Source organism: Camellia sinensis, chromosome 14 (assembly GCF_055761805.1).
Source record: "Camellia sinensis isolate YWXY chromosome 14, ASM5576180v1, whole genome shotgun sequence".
Lineage (NCBI taxonomy): Eukaryota > Viridiplantae > Streptophyta > Magnoliopsida > Ericales > Theaceae > Camellia > Camellia sinensis.
In genome coordinates this window covers 61981515-61996576 of record NC_138974.1, presented here as the reverse complement: position 1 = coordinate 61996576, position 15062 = coordinate 61981515, and the positions used below count along the sequence as shown (strand labels likewise).

Here is a 15062-nt window from a genome sequence, read left to right as displayed (position 1 = left end):
AGAAATCATGTAAATAAATAATCATAACCACGGTATAAACAGAACAGAGCAAAGGTCACAGAAGTGATAGTCAGAACAGAGGTCAATGGATCCATGACAAACAGAGGACCACAAAGTGGTCAAACAGAGACCAGTGGTTATTTAAGTCCCCCAAGGCGTGGGACTCCTGTGGTGATACTTACAAAACATAATTGTTTATAAGGTTATAGTCAAATATATACTAAAATTTAAACAAACATATCCATGAGTTTCCTTTTAAGTAAACAGGGTTTAGAAAGTAACCCACGTAACTGAAATATTTATAAACATAACTTTTATTTATATAACTTAATAAATATAACTTGTATAAAATAAGCTATGGTAACTCAAAACATTCGTAAAACATATAATGGTAAATCAAGGTATAATATAACTCATCTTAATTATAACCCTTAGCGTTACTTTACTATCACAACTTTCCTACTATAACTTCCTTACCCTTAACTTGCGTACCTCTCTCTCGATTTTTTTTTCTTTCTTTATTTCTCCCTTTGCTTACAGCACTTCCTCCCCTATTTATACACGCTTCAAGTGATGACTCAACTTTATCCTAAGGCCCAAGGTGATGACTCACTCCCTTTACCCACGCCTAGGTATCCAGATGGCCCCTCCATTTCTCATTTCGGCAGATTTATAATCTAAATAATTAATGATCCTTGATTTGTTTTTATTTGATAAATCTGGGCAAGATTTGTAATCTAAGATAATTGATGGTCCTTGATTTGTTTTTATTTGATAAATTTGAGCAACTAATATACCTCAAATAGAACTCGTACTTAATTTACCTTAATAAATTTCCTCGTCATATATTTGATAACTAAAATGACAAATTAATTTACATAACACATATAACTTATTCATTTTATTATTGCCATTATTATTATTCTTATTCCATATATTATTTTTCATTATTGTTATTATTATTTATTTATTTATTTACTATCTTTAACTTTAATTTGACCCAACTAGTATTAAAATTTCATATTTCTGTTAATTTGGTCCTAAATAAAAATCCCTAATTAATCCCATATAACCCAGTGGTAAATTAGATTCTGTATTTATTATTAATTATTTAATAATATATTATCACATACACCCACAATTATATAACTATAAATATTTATATGGTATTTAATTAAACGTTCAGGGTGTCACATTTCTCCCCTCCTAAATAGGAGTTTGTCCCCAAATTTGACGTACCTTAATTTTCGAAGAGGTGTGGTATTTGGCTCGCATTTGTCCTTCGGTTTCCCACGTAGCTTCTTCGATGCAATGATTTCGCCATGAGGCCTTTACCAGTGGTATGGTCTTGTTTCGGAGAACTTGATTACGACGACCGAGAATCTGCCCTGGTTGTTCTTCGTAAGAGAGATCTTCTCGAACTTCCAAGTTCTCATAATCGATGACATGTTCTGGATCTCGGAGATACCGTCGGAGCATTGAAACGTGAAACACGTTGTGGATATTAGATAGCTCAGGAGGTAGTGCAAGGCGATAGGCTACAGGACCAATTCTTTCCCGCATCTCAAATAGCCCGATGTAACGTGGGTTTAGCTTTCCTCGCTTTCCGAATCGGATCACTCCTCTTGTTGGTGAGATTTTGAGAAACACATGATCCCCTACTTGAAATTCCAAGTCTCATTTCTGAGTATCTGCATAACTTTCTGGCGGCTCTGAGCAGTGCGAATCCGCTGTTGGATGAGTTTGATTTTCTCACTGGTGACTTGCATGATTTCGGGGCTTAACAATTTCCTATCCCTGACCTCCGTCCAGCACAGAGGTGATCAACATCTCCTTCTATATAGAGCTTCGTACGGCGCCATTCCAATGCTTGCCTAATAGTTGTTGTTATAAGCAAATTCCACCAAAGGCAGGTGTTCATCCCAGTTACCTTTGAGGTCCAACACGCATACACGTAACACGTCTTCCAATGTCTGGATTGTTCTTTCAGATTGCCCATCGGTTTGTGGATGATCAGCCGTGCTGAACTTTAGTGTAGTTCCCAAAGCTTCTTGCAATTTATTCCAGAAGTGAGATACGAAACGAGGGTCTCGGTCAGACACGATCGAAACTGGGATACCATGCAACCGAATAATCTCCTTGATATATAAAGTGGCAAACTTATTCAGAGGGTACATGATTTTGATTGGTAGAAAATGTGCTGACTTTGTCAATCGGTCTACTATAACCTATATTGCATCATTCTTCGAAAATGACTGTGGTAGCCCAACCACGAAGTCCATAATAATGTGTTCCCATTTTCATTCAGGAATAGAGAGTGGTTGCAGTAGCCCTGCAGGTCTCTGATGTTCTGCTTTAACATGCTGACAATGCAGACATTTGGAAACATGGCTTGCTATATCGCTTTTCATTTCGGTCCACCAGTAGTGTTCTTTCAGATCATGATACATCTTTGTGTTGCCAGGGTGGATTGCAAATCTAGAGTTATGAGCTTCTTCCAGTATCTTCTTTATGAGTTCCGGGATGTCGGGTATGCAAATTCGATTCCGAAATTTCAGTATTCCATTGCCTATAATGAAATCAAGATCAGGCGTGCTTCCTTATTCCTTGTACATTTTCTTCAAAAGTTTATCTTCCCATTGGCGCGCTTTCATTTCTTCAATCAATGTAGGCTCCACGGTTACGTTGGCGAGCAACCCATTGATCTTGCGGGAAACGAGAGTACATGCCAAACTTCTCGTCGTCTTTTGGCTCAGTGCGTCTGTTACCGCGTTAGCTTTGCCCGGATGGTGATGAATCTCTATATCGTAGTCTTTCATAAATTCCAACCACCGTCGTTGCCTCATATTCAGTTCCTTCTGTGTGAATAGATATTTTAGACTCTTGTGGTCAGTATAAATCTCGCAGGTTGTACCGTAGAGATAATGACGCCAGATTTTGAGAGCAAAGATCACCGTAAGCCAATTCCAAATCGTGAGTTGGGTAGTTCTTCTCGTGAGTTTTTAATTGTCGTGACGCATAAGCAATGACTTTTCCGTCTTGCATGAGAACGTAACCCAACCCATTGTATGAGGCATCACTATAGATTACGAACCCATCTGCTCCGATAGGGAGTGCTAGTATAGGGGCTGACACAAGTCGACCTTTTAATTCTTGAAAGCAACACTCCTATTTATCAGTCCATTTAAAGGGTGTGTTCTTCTGAGTTAGCTGGGTCAAGGGCGATGCTATCTTTGAGAAATCTTGCACAAAGCGTCGATAATAACCAGCTAGACCCAAGAAACTTCGGATTTCTGACACATTAGTGGGTCGTGGCCAGTCCACGATTGTTGTAACTTTTTGGGGGTCAACCGAGATGCCACCTTTATTAATGACGTGACCGAGAAAGTGTACACTAGTGATCCAGAATTCGTATTTCTTCAACTTGGCATAAAGTTTATGATCACGTAGCGTTTGTAGAACCATTCGCAAGTGCTGCTCATGGGCCTCTAGTGACTTGGAGTATATGAGGATGTCGTCAATGAAGACGATGATGAACTCATCAAGATAGGGTTTGAACACTCTGTTCATGAGGTCCATCAAGGCTGCTGGGGCATTTGTGACGCCAAAAGGCATGACGAGAACGAGTTTTGAAGGCAGTCTTTTCAATGCTTTTCGTTTTAACTTTTAGTTGATGGTAGCCAGAACGTAAGTCAATTTTGGAAAATACTTGTGCGCCTTGAAGTTGATCGAACAAGTCATCGATTCACGGCAGAGGATATCGATTCTTGATGGTAACCTTATTCAGCTCCCTGTAATCGATACATAATCTCATTGTGCCATCTTTTTTCTTCACGAACAATACTGGAGCTCCCCAAGTTGAGGTACTAGGCCGAATGAAACCTTTGTCCAAGAGTTCCTGGAGTTGAGTCTTCAGCTCTTTCAATTTTGTCATCAACATGTGATAAGGAGCTTTTGATATAGGCTATGCGCCAGGTTGGGTTTTAATGGTGAATTCAATCTCCCGATCAACTGGAATACCAGGTAGATCTTCAAGAAAGACATCCGGGAATTCTCGAACTACAGGAATTGCATTGACAGTGGAGGCCTCTTTTTGTGTATCAATTACATAACAAATATAACTACCACAACCCTTTCTCAGAAGTCGTTGGGCTGCCATGGAGGACATAATACAGGAAGGGTTAGAAACTTCAGTCCCATCAAAGACAAGTTCGGGTTGGTTTGGTAAGTTGAGAGAGACCTTTTTGGGTTTACAATCGATAGAGGCGTGGTTGGCAGCCAGCCAATCCATACCTAATATTACATCAAAGTTTCCAATGTGGAGGGGAATCAAGTCTACATATAAGGTTTTGCCCTTTTAGGAATACAACACAAGATCTGTACACATCAGTACTACAGGCAGACTTACCAGAAGGAAAAGACACAGATAATGTATATCCTAATGGTTCGGGTATTGATGTCAACTTGGTAGCAAAGTGTGGTGCAACAAAAGAATGAGTTGACCCAGAGTCAATAAAGACATGAGCTAAAAGACCACAGACAGAAAGTGTACCTGACATCACATTTTCAGTAGCTTCCGATTTTCCAGGTACCAAGGCGAAAGCCCGACCTTGGCGGTTTTGATCCTTCTTTTCTCCTCCAGGTCCCGCGGGTCTCCTGACTGGGCCAGAGGGGCTGGCTGTAGGGTTAATCATCTTTGGACAATCCCTTAACAAGTGGCCAAACTGTCCGCATTTAAAACATGCTCCCGTGTCTCGATGGCATTGTCCCCAATGAGCCCTCCCACAAGTGGGGCAATTTGGAATAGTGCCACCTCGGGGGTTGGTCGGACCTTGGTGGCTTGAGCTGGTTATGCCCATGTTCACCTTTTTATGGGGTGCAACACCAGGTCTTCTGTTATCTCTTTCCCAAAATCACTTCTTATAGCTTGGTTCTCTAGAACGCGAGGCTTTAATTCCCTTTTCTGCTATGTACGCCCGGTCCACCACTTCTGCATAGGTTGGCAATTTCAAAACCTCAAGTCTGTCTTTAATTTCAGCATCCAATCCTGCTTCAAATTTTCTTGCTTTTCGAGTTTCAGTGGGGATGACGTATGTTGCGAACCGAGCGAGTTGTGTGAACTTGCTCTCGTATTCGGCCACCGTCATGGTTCCTTGCTTAAGATGTATGAATTCGGATGCCTTCTGTTCCCGCAATGAATCTGGAAAGTATTTTTCGTAGAATACTTCCAAGAATCTTACCCAAATCGTAATTTCTTCTTTGGCCAGAGCGAGAAGCCACCATTCCTGTGCATTGTCTTTGAAAGTGAAAGTGGCGAAAGTTACTTTTTGTCTCTTGGTGCAGGGTAGGGCACGAAAAATCTTTTCCATGTCTTTAATCCAAGCGTCTGCTACCATTGGGTCTAGGGCGCCGGTAAATGTGGTGGGTTTCAGATCCTGGAACTGTTTTATGATAACCGGCCCTTCTCGCCGTTCCGGTATCCCATTATTGATATTAGTTTGCAAGGCTTGCAGAAAGCTAGTAATCGCTCTTTCCATTACTCTTTCCATTGATTCAGTGCCACTAACTGATGACACACTTCCATTACCATTATTAGCCATTCTACAAAGGAATAAACGAGGCATTATATTCTCAACGCAGCATATATATATATATATATATGTAGCACAATCTATATTTATATGAAATGCCAACATTACATATTTTTATTTTTATTTTTATTTTTTACAATTTATATTACATTAGTCAGAATAGGTTAGTGTCCCATCCCTGTGGTAAACAAAAACGAAAGTCAACAAAAAGGGATTAGAACACATCAGGATCAGCATACAAAAGATTTTCTACTACCCAGATCTGGAGTGGTGGGTCAGATGGGTCGAAAAACTAGGGGAAATAGTGCTGCATAAAAAGCTCAAACTCCCACCCCAATTAGACTACACCAAAACACATCCATGCTACCTGGACCGTGAAAATGGGGATAGACCGTATATGACCCACAAATGTGCGGTCGACAATCCAACCAGGTGTCTCAACATATGACAGGTCATTATTAAAGTCAACATTTTGAATATTAATGATCTCCAGTGGGTTAGGGACTGTGGTGAAAATATAATCCTCAGGGTACACGTTCCCCTTCCTGGCTGCAAACTCTGGGGGTAGAGGGCCTATAATATAATGTGGGCGGTCGTGACCCGGGGCGACACCAAGGACGCGAGATAGTTCGAGAAAACGTCTGCGTGTATGGACAAGGTTGTGCCTCCATAATAAGTGTGGGACGTCGGTAGGGTCAACCTGGATATAAATTGGCTAACCCATCAACCGGCCAAGGCCTGGGTGCAATCCCCTGACTATTTCCTCGGAATCTCCCCAACCCCCAGGTGAGGCGGGGGCGGGGGCGAGGGCGGGGGCAGGGTGTTCGGCTAAGATTTCATCTAAATTGATGGCCTGGAGGTCATCCCAAAAAGCATCATCAAGGTAAATCTCTGACATCCCTACAATACCAGAATAAACGTGAGATTTTACATAGGAAAACTAACGTCACAGGCAAATATTTATTATTATTATTTTATTTTATTTTATTTTTATTTTACTATATTTTTCTTAGCTATATGGTTTTATTTATAAATTTATTTATAACCTCTTTTTTTTTTTGAACTGTTGCTCTGATACTACCTTTGTCGCGACCCAACCTCAGGGGCTTAGGGTTGGAATCGCAACTTGCTAACTTATTCTTATTCGAAGCAAATTAAACTGTGCAAGCGGAAATAAAAATAAGTAAACAGAAATTTTACTTCATTTTATTATTTAAGAAAGATGAAATACATTTCTAGGGCTTTCATTATTTTATTATTCAGTGACTAGCCCCAACTAGAAACAAAAGGGAGCAAAAATATAAAAAAAGAAAGATAAAATAGTGATTCAACATCAGTCCATGTGCATGTTCCATTTTATGGGTGCATCTCGTCACCTGAAAGGGTAACAGCTATAAGCACACAGCAGAGTGAGAAATATTATGCCAAGAGTGTACGGAATACAAAACAACCATGGATAATTAGTTAGGCTAAAATATTTGCATAATTTAATTTAAAATGACAATTTATTTAAAGTGGCAGAATACAAAAATTATGTAAATAAATAATCATAACCACGGTATAAACAGAACAGAGCAGAGGTCACAGAAGTGACAGTCAGAACAGAGGTCAATGGATTCATGACAAACAGAGGACCACAAAGTGGTCAAACAGACACCAGTGGTTATTTAAGTCCCCCAAGGCTTGGGACTCCCGTGGTGATACTTACAAAACATAATTGTTTATAAGGTTATAGTCAAATATATACTAAAATTTAAACAAACATATCTGTGGGTTTCCTTTTAAGTAAATAGGGTTTAGAAAGTAACCCACGTAACTGAAATATTTATAAACATAACTTTTATTTATATAACTTAATAAATATAACTTGTATAAAATAAGCTATGGTAACTCAAAACATTCGTAAAACATATAATGGTAAATCAAGGTATAATATAACTCATCTTAATTATAGCCCTTAGTGTTACTTTACTATCACAACTTTCCTACTATAACTTCTTTACCCTTAACTTGCGTACCTCTCTCTCGATTTTTTTTTCTTTCTTTATTTCTCCCTTTGCTTACAGCACTTTCTCCCCTATTTATACACGCTTCAAGTGATGACTCAACTTTATCCTAAGGCCCAAGGTGATGACTCACTCCCTCTACCCACGCCTAGGTATCCAGATGGCCCCTCCATTTCTCATTTCGGCAGATTTGTAATCTAAATAATTAATAATCCTTGATTTGTTTTTATTTGATAAATCTGGGCAAGATTTGTAATCTAAGATAATTGATGGTCCTTGATTTGTTTTTATTTGATAAATTTGAGCAACTAATATACCTCAAATAGAACTAGTACTTAATTTACCTTAATAAATTTCCTCGTCATATATTTGATAACTAAAATGACAAATTAATTTACATAACACATATAACTTATTCATTTTATTATTGCCATTATTATTATTATTATTCCATATATTATTTTTCATTATTGTTATTATTATATATTTATTTATTTACTATCTTTAACTTTAATTTGACCCAACCAGTATTAAAATTTCATATTTCTGTTAATTTGGCCCTAAATAAGAATCCCTAATTAATCCCATATAACCCAGTGGTAAATTAGATTATGTATTTTTTATTAATTATTTAATAATATATTATCACATACACCCACAATTATATAACTATAAATATTTATGTGGTATTTAATTAAACGTTCAGGGTGTCACAACATGTCCTAGTCTACCATGCCATAAATTTGAAGACTTGAGTAAGTAAGAAGAAGATGTATTCTTATTAATAATTGAGGGTACAACGGTCATTACGTTTAACTTGAAAAGGCCATCAGACATGTAACCTTTTCCTACATATATCACATTTTTAGTAAGTACAAATTTATCACTCTCAAATACTAGCCTAAACCCATTCTTACTCAACAAAGATCCGGAAACAAGATTCTTGTGAATGTTCGGTACATGCAGTACATTGTTGAAAGTGAGTTCCTTTCCTGATGTCATCTTGAGTACAATCTTTCCTTGTCCTTCAACTTTGGAAGTTGAGGAGTTGCCCATAAAAAGTTGTTCACCATTGTTCACTATAGAATAAGATGTGAACATCTTTTTGTCGGCACAAATAGGGCGAGTAGCACCAGTGTCCACCCACCATTCTTTAGGATTTCCGACAAGATTTGCCTCGGAAGCAACTGCAGAAAGATTGATATCATGTATACCATTGGAAATATTGTCCACTTCGGTCATATGGGCTTGAGCAGGCTTCTTGCCTGTTCTTCTTTTGGTTTTGCCTTTGCTACGGCAATCTTTCGCTCGATGTCCCTCTTTGTCACATATGTAACATTTGCCATTAAACTTGTACTTTTTATTTTCCCCCCTTTTAGAGTCTTGTGATGAACTTTCTCCAGAAGATTTTCGTTTCTTGGTTTTTGAAGCATGTTCCACCACATTCTCCTTAGACTCCATAGGATGCTTACCAGCCCGCTTTTTAGAGTTGTGGTTGTCCTCCTCAATCCTCAAACGCACAATTTATTCTTCTAAAGAAATTTCTTTGCGCTTGTGTTTGAGGTAGTTCTTGAATTCCTTCCAACCTTTTGGTAATTTTTCAATTAAGGCTGCAATTTGGAAGGATTCACTGAAAGACATGCCTTCTGCGTGAATGTGATGCAGAATGAATTGGAAATCTTGAGCTTGGCTTATCACAATTTTTGAATCAACCATTACAAAATCTAGGAATCTGCCTACCACAAATTTCTTTGAGCCGGCATCTTCCGTTTTGTATTTTTTCTCCAAGGACTCCCAAAGTTCCTTTGCTGTCTTGATAGGACTGTAGACGTTGTATAATGTGTTGTCAAGTCCGTTCAAGATGTAGTTCCTGCAAAGGAAATCGGCATGTTTCCAGGCATCAACCGCAGCAACCACTTGCCGATCGGTTTCATCCTCTTTCAGAATAGGAGCATCTTCACGGAGGAAATGAGCCAAGTTCAGAGTTGTAAGATAGAACAACATTTTCTGTTGCCATCTTTTAAAATCAGTTCCTGAGAACTTCTCTGGCTTCTCTCCATGATTTATTGGTACTGTCACCACAGGAGAGGGGGTTGGTGCAATTGCAGCCACCACAATAGTACTTGTTTGAGCATTAGTTTCAGTAGCCATCAATTTTAATTTATAAAACAAAATTATAATTAGAATTTACACTACACAGAAAATTAAACCAAATTCACAGAATTAAATTCTGTAAAAAATAAAAGAAACAAGAATGTAACTTTTATTTTCCAATTAATTTGGAAATAAAATAAAATTTTATTCAACCAAATTAATTCCACACAGGGAATTAAATTCTGTAAAATAAAAGAAATAAGAATATAACTTTTATTTTTCAATTAATTTGAAAATAAAATAAAATTTTATTCAACCAAATTAATTCCACACAGAAAATTAATTTCTGTAACACTTCAATAATTAAAATACTAAAACAGAATTTTAAGTAATGAAATCTCAGAAAATAATATCTAAAACCCAATATTAATTTCTGAAAAAATTCTACAAAAATATATTCTGAATTGTTAATGACACCATATCGTACTACTAGTTGTCAAAGAAATTAGACAGTATATTACTACTATCTGTCAAATAGTATATAATCACTTTTTATTTTTCCAATCAGAATATTATTTTGTAAATCCACAGAAAATATTTTTCTTAAAAGAAGAAAGAGAAAAGGAAACAAACGAAAAATTCTGTAAACAGAATAATTTGATTCTGTCTTAAGATTGTTGGAACAATCTTCTGTGTAAATAAAATAAATTGAAATAATTCAAACAAAATAAAATAAAACTTACAGAATTTATTTTGTTGAACCGAATCAATAATTAGAGATCAAGTCGAGTGTGTGACACTCTGTCCTTAAGACGGATTCGCCCCGCTATAGTGCTTATGGTTGAGTGGTGTCTATCTCCCAAGATACAATGATCTTAACCAATTTGTAGTAGCACTCCAAAACAAATTATTCGGCGAACCAAAACCTATGATCTAACTCTCTGAATATTTATTCTAAAACTAGAATGAAGAAATAATGCAAAAGGAAAATCTAGACAACAAGAGAAAAGAATTTCAGACTGATTTTTTGGATGTCTCTAAGTGTAAAGATTGCTGGAATAGAATCTCAATTTATAGGCAATATAGTCCCCGAACAAGTACAACAATTTGAATGAACAGATGCACTTTTGAAAGAGCAGGTGCAATAGTTGAATTCAAACAATTCTGACCGTTGTACACGAACACTACTATTCAAACATTTGAAAAGTGTCCGTTGGTGGACAAACAAAGGAACTGTTAGGAACTTTATTATTAATAACTATTTGGAATATATATATATATATATTAAACTATTTGAATAGTTTAATAAATAAAGGAAGAGGTACAAATTTTAGGAAACCACTTAGGAACCCAAAATTTGAATTTAGAATTAAATTAAATTCCCACAATTACAAACTTTAGGAAACCACTTAGGAACCTAAAATTTGAATTTAGAATTTAAATTAAATTCCCACAATATTTTTTATTGAAAAAATTCAAATGAATTTTATCTAAGAAATTAATGTTCGACCCGAAAACGATGTCAACTTTCCATTCACTAATAAATGGTTTTGACGTTTCGTCTTCACCGTGTGACTTGCCACGCGGCAAGGAACACTTCACCTCTTCGGACCTATCCCAAAAGACGTTTGGGGCCCACTCAAAATTGGGCTAAAAAATATGCCTATATTAAACCATTTTTCCAACAGAAGTATCACTAGAAAGGTTAGGATTATCTGATTCATTAGATGAAGTACTAGAAGTGGGAGATTGATCTAGGGTGTTGGTTAATTTGAATATTTCAAATATTTGACGTTGGTTGTCTTCATTAATTTGTAATTGATTAAGTTTATCCTTTAGTTTTGCTTTGACTTTACATTTATTAGAATAATGACCCTTTTTACCACAATTGTAACAGATAACATCTTCGGTAGATTTATACTTTTTAGAGTTTTTTCTTTTGATATTTCTTTTTAGGTTTAGCATAATACTTATCAGGCGATTTAGATGGTGAATATTTCTTTTGATATTTAGTATGTGATTTGCGTGAAGATTTATTTTTATTATGTTTTTGTCGCAAAGGTACAATAGGAGGTAATTTGTATTGTTCACAGAAGTTTCTTAATTCACATTTACCTTTGTATTTATCGTGTGCAACTTTTTGACTAAGTTTTAGATCAATGCACATTTTTAATCCTTCTTTTTCAATAGTACTAATTATATCACCATAAGTTAAATTATCATATTCTATAATACCCGTAGGTTGACTAAGAACATCTCTAATTTTATGGGCAAAAAGGTTGGGTAAACCATTAATGAATTTTTCTTTTCAAAATGATTTAGTACAATCATCTTGAAGCATGACTCTAGAAGTAAAAACATCTTTATACCATCGGGAATCACTTAATGTATGGCAAGTTAAATTACTAAGTTAATCATGGATACGAGAGTTAACATTAGTGGGAGTTCCAATAAAATGTTTGATTATGGTAAATATTAAAGTATTTATGCCAGCAGGTTTGCTAGTTCCTATGTCTTAATCAAAAATAAGAAATTCATTTTCTTCTAATTGGACTGCTTGTTGGATAGTTTCGTGCATATCAGATGTGAGGTATTTGTCTCACCATGATTTAAGCATACCAGTAAAACTAGAAGTAAGTAGAGAGATTATCTCAAGTTGAGTATAATCAAGGTATAGACATATGATTTAATTGTTGAAGAATTTGATTTTCACTAAGACCATCTATGTTCCATTCATATAATTTTTTGGCAGAAACAGAAAATTGATTATTAATGTTGGTTTCTTCAAATTGAAGATCTGGTGGAGTAGGTTTAGTGTACCAATTTTTGGTAAGAGTAGTAGAGTTTACTTTTGAACGTACAATTCGATTAAGATTAACGGAATGAAATTGTCGTTCTAGATGGCTAAGTTCATCATTAGTAGATGTCTCAGAATCACTATTAATAGTTAATGGTAGTTGTTGTGTTAATACAGTAATTCTTTTTTCGTTGGAAGGAGTAGATAACCTAGTAAATAATTGTTCAATAGCTTCAACAGTTTTAGTATCTTGAGTGACTAAATTTAATCTATTCCTAGTACTAGGAAGATTAACAAGAGGTTTTTCTAAAGTCTTACTTGTTGAAGTATGACTAACAGAATAATCATCAAAAGTAGTTTCAATTTTATCTAATTGTTTACGAATAGATTTTAAACATTGATTTGTATAATTATTTTATTCAATTACTTTTTTAATTTCAGATTCATCACTAGGAAGCTTAAAAGAAGAAGCATGGAGGATTGATCCTTTATGTTCAATGAGAATGGTTTCTAAAGGAGGATGACTCGAAGAAACTGTAGTATTATGAGAGGTTCTCCATTTAGTCTCTATAATGGTGTTTACTTTTTGATAATAATTTTCATGATAATCAAAAAAGTTGACTTTGGTACGTATTTCACTCATAAATTTATACCATTTCTCGGTGATTTTAGATTGTTGTTGGTCATTATATTGAATCCTATATGTTTGTCTTTTAAATTTATTATCTTTGGATTTAAATTTAGCATATAGTTTATTAAGATTGGGTGTAAAGGGTTTATTAATAGTTAATAATTGAGGATTAACAGGAGGAACTACTTCAAAATCCGTTTGAGTGGGTGACTCTTGAGATGTGGTGTCGTCTTCATGAAGATGTGTTTGCGTTGAATAAACGGGTTTACTAATTTGAGATGTAGAGGAATTATCTTTACCTTTTAATTTACTATTAGTAGTGTGTGAAGGTTGACTGTAACAACCCTCATACTGTTTACTGATTAATGACTGACCGATTACCGATAATCACCGATTACTGTTAAACGAAACGGATAATGACTGATAACTGACTGACTGAAATTGAAACTGAATTGATTGAGTATATGTCAGTTAAATTGCATTCTATCTGTTTGATTGTCTGATTATCTGTTCATGTTTATATGTTTAAACTACTAATTGAAGGCCATATCGGCAGCCGAATTAGAAATTGATTGATGTTTTATGATCCACATAATTAATGTGATTTTATGGTATATTTATCTGAAAACTGATTAGGTATGATTAAATTAGATAAAATAAGCTAATTAAAGAGTTTGGTTTATTTACCATATTGCCACCCTTAGTGGCCCACTCAACATACACGTTTGAGCCTCATTACACCTTGTATCAAAAACACATTTCCATCAGCCATTTCTCCCGAGCTTAGCCGACCTTGAGAGGAGAGTTAGAGAGAGAGAGAATTGTTCTTGTTGATTTGGCTTGAATTGCTTGGAATTGAAGTGTAGATTGCTATATTGAACCTCTAGACTTGCATTCGAGGAACCTAGGTATGAATTTCATCTTTTGATTTTGTCTTTAAGTTGATTCATGCATGGTTCATGCCTCATTTGTAGAGCTAAGTCATGATTTGGTTCATTAATGGTGGATTGAAGCTCAATCTTTGCATGCATGTTAGTATTATTGAAGTTTTGAGGTTGTGGTTCATCATACCTCACATGCATGTCCATCTTTTGGTCATACTCCATGAGTTCATCTTGTTTTTGAAGGCTTGAGTTCTTTTGAAACAGCATTAAAGCTTTGAAAATGATTTAAAGATCATGCATGTCATGTTTGAAGATTGTCCTTGGAAAAATGGTTTAAATTGAGTTTGAATTAAACACCCTTGGGCTTTGATTTCTTAAAAATTGAGCTTTGAAACATGATATTCTATGTGTTTATAAATGTTTTCCAGAAAATGGGCCCAAGAGGATTGGCTTTGATGCTTTTGAGCTTGGTTTTGAACCTGGAACTCGAATCTGGGATTTCCAGATTTCAGTCGTCCGCTCGAGCGGGAGAAGTGCCGCTCGAGCGGGAAAATCGAGCTTCCAGCATCTCTCTGCACTGTTTTGCAGTCCGCTCGAGCGGAGTATTGGGCGCTCGAGCGGAGTCATGTCTCAAGCTCGAGCGGGCGTCGAGCGGAGATTTCACCCATCCAGTACTTTTACAGTACGCTCGAGCGGGAAAGTTTGCGCTCGAGCGTGTACCTTTGTTTGCCTGTACGCTCGAGCGGGGAAACCTGAGCTCGAGCGGGAATCTGTTTTTCTGAAAATCCTGAACATGCTTTTAAATGTACATCTGTGCATCCTCATCCCATTCTAGGCATTCTTAGGCCTAGTTTAAGGCATCTTGTTGAGGATATAGATGTAGAACACACCGAGGAATTAGGGATTAAGTTATTATATTTCCCAACTGTATAGCTTAGTGTGTGTTCAACCTGTGAACTGTGTAGGGTTGGCAACTGGGGAGACACGCTCTAGCATACTGTAGCCCAGGACTCTGTGAGTAACAATTGTGTAAAGATATGTTCAACTGGTTATCTTTTG

The 15062-nt window shown here is 36.2% G+C and overlaps 1 protein-coding gene across 1 annotated transcript; it reads right to left on the bottom strand.

Annotated features, from left to right (window-relative positions):
* Nucleotides 1-4913: 4913 nt before the first annotated feature.
* LOC145807028 (uncharacterized) lies at nucleotides 4914-5600 on the bottom strand. The gene has a single exon (XM_082904930.1). It carries the CDS (start codon nucleotides 5598-5600, stop codon nucleotides 4914-4916), a length of 687 nt encoding a protein of 228 aa, XP_082761056.1.
* Between the last annotated feature and the right edge of the window lie 9462 nt (nucleotides 5601-15062).

Bases quoted from the DNA above. Each gene is read 5' to 3' on its own strand.
- LOC145807028 (XM_082904930.1), bottom strand. From the start codon at position 5,600: ATGGCTAATAATGGTAATGGAAGTGTGTCATCAGTTAGTGGCACTGAA.